The 10,318-nt window shown below is 45.5% G+C and overlaps 1 protein-coding gene across 3 annotated transcripts in view; it reads left to right on the plus strand.

The window, feature by feature from the left end:
* Nucleotides 1–701, plus strand: part of CASP7 (caspase 7) — a 26,459-nt gene extending 25,758 nt beyond the window's left edge. For all 3 annotated transcript variants that reach the window (XM_006778730.2, XM_006778729.2, XM_015557996.1), the window contains exon 7: nucleotides 423–701. In XM_006778730.2, coding sequence (XP_006778793.1) covers nucleotides 423–652 — 230 coding nt within the window. In that variant the 3' untranslated portion in view covers nucleotides 653–701. The remainder of the gene's footprint in view (nucleotides 1–422) is intronic.
* Nucleotides 702–10,318: the final 9,617 nt, after the last annotated feature.

Below are 10,318 nucleotides of genomic sequence, written 5' to 3' on the forward strand. Positions count from 1 at the left end.
GCCTTTAGTTCTCCCTCAGCAGCAAGAACCCATCTCAAAATCCTCTGGGGTCCTCCTTGGATTGGAAAGTAGCACTTCCCCCCAAAGAATGGTGAGGCATTCCAGTTACGGGGCCATTCTCCAGCCTCTCCTTAGGCAGGCTCCGTGTTCAACTGGTCACACACTCACTTAGGAATCTGACATGCATCCCTGCTGGTCCACCAAGTCCTGTGTTGAGCATCTCCACGCAGCTCTCTAAACCTTAAGACATTTGCCCTTTGAGCACCCCGGCGTGATTCTCATTAGGGACTCACGTGCAGAGTAGAGTGACACCGTTTCAGAAAGGTACGTGGGAGGGCCCCAGACACCGAGAGCTCACGGTCAGGGGTGAGTGAGGCCGCGGCCAGGGCAGCTGACTTGCTCTTCTTCCTGTCCTGTTGAAGGCTATTACTCGTGGAGGAGCCCAGGATGCGGCTCCTGGTTTGTGCAGGCCCTCTGCGCCACCCTGAATGAGCACGGGAAAAGCCTGGACCTCTTGCAGATCCTCACCAGGGTGAACTACCAGGTGGCCAGGAACTTCGAGTCTCGGTCCAACGACCCGCAATTCCACGAGAAGAAGCAGATCCCGTGTGTGGTCTCCATGCTCACCAAGGACCTCTACTTCCCTAAGTAGCTTTGCCCACAGGTGCCGTGTAGCTGGAAAGCAATGGATCCTTTATTGAGGAAGCCAGTTGACAAGGGGGCTGGGAAGTGTATTTCCCTGTAATACAGCAGAGGAAGGGACAGTGAATGGGGCGGGGGAGGAACAAGGAGTGGATGTAAGCTGCCCATAATGTGAATAAAAGTAATTATATTTCCTGATGTTCAGCAATTCCTCCATTCAGTCTTTTATTCATTCAGTTGTCAGATAATCTATATATCGCCTGCTATGTGCAAACTATGCTGTTTTAGCTCTAATAGATACCTGAAACTTTTCAGATGATTCCAAGCCTTATTCTGAGCACATTTTTTGTTAAGGGGGGGACAATTCATGGCAAAGATTTTTTGCACTTTGTTTTCAAGGTGGTGGTTTCTTTTGAACTTTTGATACTTTATTGGGTCTAATGATGGGTTTAATGCTCGTATTTATTGGTTAAAATATCGTGCTTAATGTCTAACCTCAGTTTCTGTTCCTTTGGATGTGTCTTATGGTCGTGGGAAAATGAGAAAACAGGAAAAGAATTGACCCTCCTCAGTCATCCTCCACACAAAATATAACTCGCATTTCTTTTGAAGCTAGAACACTCACAAAATACTAAGTAATCGCTTGGGAATCACCGAAATGCCTCGCATAAAGGGTTAATCAACGTCTGAAGTTGTTTGTGACGGGCTGCCATTTATTAATTTGGCAATAAGTCAGATGGTGTAAAACTATCTTCTTTCAATAATAAAGTGGATGTAGGGTCAGTTTATGAGACTTGTCCCTGGTTTTCTGCCATCTAAAATATACCAAATGTTCAAAATTGAAGCAGGGATCATGAATCAAGAATCAACAGACAAACCAGCCCGCTTTCCCCAGAATTCACAGGCTGTTCTTTGGAAAGTAAGACTCTCCTGTTCCCTTTTATAGAAATAAATGTGCCGACATACATTGTCATCTGAAGTAAAAATCATAGCACTCTAGTTATTGGCCTTCGGAAGCATTTATTATAGAGAGAGAACTGATCTCGTGTTAAAAAAAGTTAATTTTCAAAAACACTGAGCAGTTACACATACTCAGTTTATAAATAGAGTATTACCTCATGCCCCTTAGATCAGAGACATAAAAACACTATTAAGAAAGCGCCTTGGGCCCTGGCCAGTGTGCTTCGGTTGGCTGGAGCGTCATCCCATACAACGAAAGGTCATGGGTTCGATCTCTGATCAGGTCACATACCTGGGTTGTAGGTTTTAGTCCCCGGTTGGAGTATGTACAAGAGGCAACCAATGGATGTTTCTCTCTCTCAAGATCAATTGAAAGAAAAAAACAAAAACATTCTTGGGTGAGGATTAAAAAAAAAAAAAAAGCCTTTGTCCTAGACAACTTCATCGGGGCAAACACTTAGTTATCAAGACTACACATCCTATTCCAGGACGGGTATGTGTTCAGTCAACTCTAGTCTTAAACTTCGATCCTTTCATTACCTGAAATTCTGACGGCAAAAGGAGAGTGTCATGATGGTTAATATATATTCCTACTTATCGTTCTTACTTAGGACCAAGCTCCCCCTGCAAGGGAAGCAGGCAGGGCGCTGTTGTCACGAGGAAGACAGTGCAATTCTGGGCTATCTTAATCGGCTCAAATCTGAGTTTCTCTGTCTTTTCTCAAGGTGCCACTAACCTACTTGAAGCGTCAGCTTTAGGCTCTGCCCTGAGCTTGCACTCTGAGCAGGTTTCCATAAACCATCCGAAGCCTATTATGTTTACAGATTGCCGCAAAATAGGCCTCAAAAGAAGTGCTGGGCTTCTGTGTTTCCTTGTGACTTACAACCTCAAAAAAAACAACCACCACCAAGGCCTCACTGTGAGAAAGAAAACGATTTCCACTGATAGGGCGCAGACACTGGTTGACAAATCCTTTCTTTTGTCCAGTCTCGCATTGTGTCGCCTGAAATCTTTGATTCCGCCGCTCTGGCTACCAAGGATGGCCCCTGACGTCCTAGGAGCACGCCCTTCTGCCTAGCTTTTCACCGGTCTGGCTTTTTTCCTGCGGGCATCTGGCCAGGTGGCAAGCTGTGGTGGTCAGTTGAAAGCAACAATTCACCTGTGTCATTAGGCGGGGAGACACACAGCAGCAGCCCGGGTATCCCTAATTTCTGAAGGAATGATGCTTGTCAGTTCTTCAGAGATTTGCCGATCAAAGGGTTCTTTTACCCTGTTTGCCTTGTGAGTGTTTTAGGACCTTCAGCAGCACGTGTGTGCAGTGACATGAGCATCCCCTGGAAGCTCAGCCCCGCCCAGATCTGCTCAACTAGCATCTGCACCCACCTACACATCACAGTTTGAGAAGCTCAGTTCTGAGGGCAAGGCTCGCTTGTTGACACATTTTTGCTTCCCCTCAGCACGGAACGTGGAGCTGATCAAGTACATGCCTAAAAGGATTAGGGAAGGAGCATAAGTGTTTTGGAGCTTTCACCGAAAATATGTTTTCAAGCATCTCTTCTCCTTCAGCAAATCCTCTTGTAAGACGACATGACGCCCTTCATTTCCACGGTAGACTTTCGACACCCTTGTCTATTTTAAATGAGCCTTCAGCCGAGTGATGTCATAGGATTGTTTATGTTCTCAGAGTGTCTGCGAATGTGGACCGCAGCCTTTAAAATGTCTTCGTAAACAGAGCAGGATTAAGGGAGCCATTCCTTGCATGTTTCCGTTGGCGGTCGGAGCTGTTGTGCATCGAAGCCACAGAGTTTGTCTCTTCCCACCCATCCTTGGAGCCCTGTGGACACCCAGAAAATTCTGCTCTCTCCCTGCCCGTAAGCCCTCAGGCCATAGGTCACCCTTTTGATAGACCTCAGGGCTTTGTTTTGGATCTGATGGCAAATAATTCATTTTGACTTAGAAATCATTAACGCAAGCACACTACATTGGGAGGGCCCCAGCCACCACTGCAGTGGAAACTGGTGTGGCTGTGGAAACTCCATCTTGCAAGGTTCATGCCTGGATAGTCCTCTGAAACTATGTGATCAACAAAAATGATGAGTTGGCTTTTGGTTTCTCTAGCACTATAAATACTTACAGTGCTACAATTTTCTAACGAGTTTGTTTTAAGTATATAAAGCCAATCTGTGCCAAAAGATTTATATCGGAAAGGCACATGGGGTTATGGCTGCAGATATACAAGGTGGTCCTAGGACAACATGCTTTATCCTGATACCAGAGGCTCCCTTGCACATCAGCACGAATAGCAGCAAAGCCTGAATTAAGCATCTGGAAAAGACCACCAAAGGGCCAGCAAGGCATTGGCTACTTGCAGACCCCATTTCTTAATCAGTTTGGGCTGCTATATAGCAAATTACTATGGATCGGGTGGCAGAAACGACAAACATTTATTTCTCACGGCTCTGGAGGCTGAGAAGTCCAAGATCAAGGTGTCGGCAGATTCACTGTTTGGTGAGAATCTTCTTTCTGGTTCATAGACTTCACCTCTTTGCTGTGTTCCCACATGACAGAAGGGGTGAGGGAGGTCTCTGGGGTCTCTCATAATGGCACTAATCCTATTCCTGAGGGCTCCACTCTCGTGACCTAATCATCTCCTGAAGGCCCCACTTCCAAACACCATTACTTTGGGGGTTAAGTCTGAACATATGAATTTAGGGGGGAACACAGTCATTCAATCCATAATACTCAATTAGCCATCCTACCTCCAGTTTGAATGGCAAAGGATTCAAGAACTAGGGGCCTCTTGCCCAGGAACTTTCACAGGCTTCACAGTAACTTCAAGCCCAGGGCGACTTTAGAGGAAGCCGGGGAAGTGTGAGGGAGGAGCAGACCACCGGACAGTTTGCCGTGAATGGGTGCAGGTGCCTAGCTTCTCCAGCTGGTGTCAGCAGGCGCACCTCATTCCCGGTCCTCTCCAATCACGAAGGCAATCATTTCTAGACAAGAAGGGCGTCTCCTGTTTCCTTCCCCTCCAGTGCCTTGTAGGTCCCACAATGCAAGATGCTCCCTCTAACAACGTTTCTGACATTTTAAAGAAGAACTTCTCTGTACAATCACTTTTCATAATTAATATTAACTAGATTACTGGGAAGTAGGCAAGGGGGAAAAAAACAATTCTCAAGTGAATGCTTTTTATACCAGAGGAAAGGACCAACTCTTAAAAGCTGAGGAACATCAGCTCTCGCAGATTATCCTTTCTGAAGATTCCAGCTGTATTAAGTGCTGACGGTTTTTAAGCACTGAGATGAAAGAAACAGTCTTTTTCTTTTTGTGTTACTAATGGCAACTGGCACTAGAAGCCGGCTTTCCTCTCGAGACATTTACCAGCATGCATTAATGGCACAAATATTTACCGACAGTTAAAGCATAGAGGCAGCTTATACCAAAAACGATATGGAACACTTGGAGGAAAAAAAGGCTCTTTGACACAGTATATTTGTGGATGGTTACCCAGAATCAGCATAAACTATTTGCCCCTTAGCCTCAGCAAACGTGTTTAAAGAACGGTGTCCCTGGTTTGATTTAGGATTTACTTGGCTGGCAGTGGCTGCTGAAGTCTTCCTTCAAGAGCCTGTGGGTGACACTTCTTCCCCCCCCCCCGCCCCCCCCGCTCCACTTCAGGGTTAAAAATAAGGTTTCCCAGAATACATATGCATCTTATGGATTGTTATATTGTCAACACTTCGAATCCTCCAGGCCACCCACATGGCATGGAAGAAGCGATTTCTCCCATGGTTATTCCAAATCCCAGGGACTTCGGAAAGCTACCGTGAACAAGCTGGAAAGCTGGACTAGCGGAGCCCAAGGCTCGCCATCCTGTTTCCCCTGCGAGCTAGTCAATAGCAAAGGCCCTGGTCAGACAGCCCTGTTCAAATCCCAGCTTTGGCACTTCCGAGTTGTAGGATCTTGAGGAATCTCTGGGGCTCCCGAAACCTCTGCTTCTCCATCTTAAAAGGGAACGAGTGCCATGTAGGTACCGAGGAAACGGTACCTAACTCCAAGGGTCTGGTGAAGAGTGAAAGAGCTAATGAGTGCCAAGCGCACAGCACAACGCCTGCCACACAGAAAGTGCTGAGTAAGTGTTGGAGTGTGTTAAAAAGGAACCTGTCCCATTAAGTAATTTAGGCCACAGGAGATTAGGAAGAGGGGGGTGGGAGATGGGGGAAGGAAATGCAAAAAGATTCTAATAGACAAGAGGTTCTTTCTGAGGATAATGGCTATGCATGCAAAGGGGAGGAGGAAGAATGTGGGCAGATGCTGAAGATGTCAAGTTGCTGGGAGATTGGAGGAAGGCAAGAAGTTGGAAGAGCCAGGAGCCCGCGCATCACACAAGGAGTGGGCACTGAGTGTGGCTATGTCCCCTAAAAAAGAGGTGCCCAGTTAAACGGGAACGTCAGAAAGAGCAGTAATTTTCTTCATATAAGTATGTCCCCAATATTGCTTAGTTACCTGAGCATTCTGTGTTGGGCGAGTTCTTTTATTTATTACTATTGTTCTGCTTTGTCATTATTGTTTCGGTTTTGTTGGTTGGTTGTTTTGCACCACGTCAGCCCTCACTCTGCAGACCCTTGCTCCAGCTGCCACGGCTTCCTCTCAGCCCCAAATGCCCAGCTCACAGGGATGTTGGGAGGAGCCAAAAATAATGTGTGGATTCGGAAGAAAAAGTTGTGAACCAACTGTGATTTCACTGAAAGTCCAAATCCTCCAACACAGCCCTTTTCCATCAACTTTTAGGGAACAGAAATCTTTTCTCCCCCCACCCCCCACTCCCCAAACCTCTTCCCAGCCTCAGGAAACAGAACCATTGCATCTACCTGCTTAGGCCATACATTTAGAAGGCACACTCAATGTCCAGTCCTTTCTCATAGTCGCCCTTCGAATCTGTGAGCAAAGCTGCTGGCTCTACCTGCAAGAGAAAGCCCACGTCTAACAACTTCTCACGACCTTCACGGCCACTGCAACCCGTCTGCATCTCATCTGAGCCCCGCTGCAGCAGCGTCCCGCCTGGCCTCCGTGCTTCTACTCTTTCTCTTTTGAATCCATCCTCCAGAGTCTCCTTTATAAGAGTTTACTGGATCCTATCACTTCTCTGCTCAAAGCTTTCTAAGGTCTTCCCCTTGCATAAGAATTAAATCCAAGGTGCTCACCATGGTTGAAAGCCCTACATGACCCTCTCTGACTTTCACCCGTATTTCCTGTCAGCCTGCTCTATAGCACTGGCTTTCTTGAAGTTTCTCAAACTTGCCCAGATGGTTGCTGCCTCAGGGCCTTTGCACCTGCGGCTTGCGCTGCATAGAGCCCTCCTTTACATATCCACATGGCCCACTCCCTCACTCCACTCTGATGTGGGCCTTAGAGAGGCCTTTCTCTTCCCAGCTATTCCACCTAACTTAACCTGCCCCTCCTCACCATTCCTGAGCTACTTACCCTGCCTTGTCTTTCTTCATAGCACTTCTCTCTATCTAAAATTATATAACTCCTTGTTTTCGCTACTAAAATATAAATTCTTTGAGCACTAGAAGTGTTTTATCACCTGCTCTGTTCCTATACATGGTTATTTCCCTTTAGATGTCTATCATGGTTAGTCGAAGATTAGTGGTAGCTTCTCAGGTAGGTGTGGTTTACTCAGAAGGCTAATTAGTGCATTTTTATTTAACCACCCACACTTTCCATATCTTCATGTCTGAATGAGAAATTGGTCTTCAGCTCCCACAAGACCTGTCATAACTTAGAAGAGAAAGTGTGAACCAGCTGTGATTTTACTGAAAGTACAGATCCTCCAACACAGCCCTTTTCCATCACAAATGGATCATATACCCTCAGGAATGAGAGGGACCACTGGTCTGTTGGGCATGTGGCTGCTCAGTGCTGGTTGATTATTTAAGTGCTGGTACCGGGGATTAGGGTGTGGGCATCTTGGGCTAGGCACTGGGGCATTATTTAGTTTACTTTATGTCTCAACTTCCTTATCCTCAAAACCCTGATTGAGATGAAAATAGCATTGTGCACAGCTAAAAAACGACATTTCACAGAACGATTTGTAGGTTGAAGTGAAGAGCATTTTCCCAAAGGAGACACTAGTAGCAGCCAGTTGTCCCCCCGCATATTAATCACCTCAGTCAGGGGCCTACATAGACCAGAAGTGCCAGAAATTAAGGTCCTCAAAGAGCTTTGTAATACTATTAGGGAAATATGACCATAAAGCCTAGAACAGGTGGGCTGAGTGAATGAGTATGTGGGTGAACAGACACACGGATGGATGGATGGATGGATGGATGGATGGGAAGTCCATCTGTTTGTATTACTGATTTATAGATTTTTTTCCCCAAAGAAACACAATGTTAAAGTGATTTTCTCTGTCCCATGTTTGGTTAGGTCTCTGGATTATGAGGATGGTCTGTGGGCAGCATTCCAGTTCCCAAGTGAGTGGAGATCAGCACAAGCTTTTTATAAACTACTTAGAGCAATAACTAGTAATAGCTAGTTAAAGACCAAATGTAAAAATATTTTTTTTTCAAATGTAAAAATAATAAAGACTATTTTTATTGATTTCTAGTCAAATGGTGACCTAAACAAACATACAAGGAAATATGCTCCAAGAAAATATTTCTCCTAAAACAACCTGTCCTGCGCAGAAGTGGCTGATAGTCTAATCATGTCTGCATGTCTGAAATCCAGCTGTGTTTTCTAAATGAAGGAACCAATAATATTTGTACTGTGCATGGGGTGCAAAAGGGAAAAATAGAGAAATCATCTTTGTTTAATGCTTACCGTGGATTGAGCACTATACTATAGGCTTTTTTTATTTTTTAAATATATTTTTATTGATTTCAGAGAGGAAGGGAGAGGGAGAGAGAGAGAGAGAAACATCAGTGATGAGAGAGAATCATTGATCAGCCGTGTCCTGCATGCCCCCTACTGGGGATGGAGCCCACAGTCTAGGCATGTGCTCTGACTGGGAATTGAACCATGACCTCCTGGCTCATAGGTTGATGCTCAACCACTGAGTCATGCCGGCCAGGCCTCACTTAATTTTAAAAAGATCGTGTGAGGTCAACACTATCCACCCCATTTTGAAGATGAGGAAACTTAAATTAGCTAAGGCCACTCAATGAATACCTGGTAGGGCTTGTTCCAACCCAGTTATGCTAGTAATAAAATAGATTAAAATTTTGTATGTTCACTTCTAAAGGTGATCGAAGAAGATAAAATTTATTAGCCACTTCCTCTTTCACCCTAAAAAATTATTTTAATTGATTTTTTTTTAGATAGAGATGGAGGGGAGAGAGAGAGAGAGAGAGAGAGAGAGAGAGAGAGAATGAGATCAGTTGCCTTTTGTACACTTCCCAACTGGGGATTGAATGCATAACCTGGTTATGTGCCATGACCTGGAATCAAACCCATGACCCTTGGAGTACAGGACATCGCTCCAAACCAGCTGAGCACGCTGGCCAGGGTCCCCTAAAAAATTTAATATAAGTGAAAATATGCCAAAGGGCCTATGGTAGCCAGATCCCCCTCAGCAGGTGTAAGAGTGGCCATTCACATTAGCCTGCTTCTTTCTAAGGACTGTTGGGTGCTGTGCAGGAACCACTCAGTGTCACCCTGTTGATATTCTCATTACGGATGATCAGCAAGTCTTCCTGGAGATCCTTGGCCTGTACACAGGTGTTGGAGAAGCCAGGCTTTTGTTTCCTAATCCTTCCTCTCATCCCCAGGAGGACAGGGCAGGATATGGATGGTGGAAGCAAGGGAATCGTTTCAATGGTAGCCACAGCAGGTCAAGGCTGGGCTGCCACTGTTCTCAATAAGTCATTGTGACTACGGTCCAAAGTCTGGCAGGAATTCTTTTTTAAATATGTATTCTTTTCTTTCTTTCTTTTTCTCTAGACGACTGGACTGGCAGGCCTGCAGGTCTGTGCCAAGCCACAAGAAGATTAAAAGCCAGGGACTTCCCCTGGGATACCAGCTTCCATTTCAACTTGGGGCGAGAGGAAAATCTGTCCTAAGCTAGAAGTCGGGGAACTTCCTGTTGGTTCACATTTCAAACAGAGCTTGTGCATGAATCATCACCCTGGCACTGGAGCTCAGAGGGAGCAGGGGTAAAGCAAGAAACCCAGGGAGAGGGCTCCCTGCTGAGAACTGAACCTGGGACCTCCTGGCTTCTAGTAAGTCCTGTTTGCTGTGCTTCGTGTGGGGTCTCAAGGCCGTGGTGATCTGGAAGCTTACCTGCCCCAAATCGCTGGTATGGACTCTTCATAACCTTCTTGCTCTGTACAGTTGGAGGGAAATAGGACCCCTTGATGTCGCACTCATCAAATGCCAAACGACATGACAATGACCAGGGTAGGCAACAGCAGTGGGTAGATTCTCCTGCATGAGATCAAAGAGCTAAATCTGAAAGGCTTTCTTGTTTGGAGGCAATGCCAAGAAATGCACACAGAACTATGAAATGATTTCATTCTTCTTTCTGAGGTGGGAGGAAGAGCAAAGTGGTTGAGACTCTCAAGTTAGAATTCTGACTCTGCTTCTTTGCAGTTCTGAGGTCGAAGACCAACTGCTTAATCCCTCTGGTAAGTGCCCTCATCTGTAAAATGGGTGTGTGTCATTATAAAAATAGTGTTAGCCTTATAGTGCTGTTATGTGATATTTATATATA

The sequence above is a fragment of the Myotis davidii genome, unplaced genomic scaffold, assembly GCF_000327345.1.
Source record: "Myotis davidii unplaced genomic scaffold, ASM32734v1 scaffold107, whole genome shotgun sequence".
Classification (NCBI taxonomy): domain Eukaryota; kingdom Metazoa; phylum Chordata; class Mammalia; order Chiroptera; family Vespertilionidae; genus Myotis; species Myotis davidii.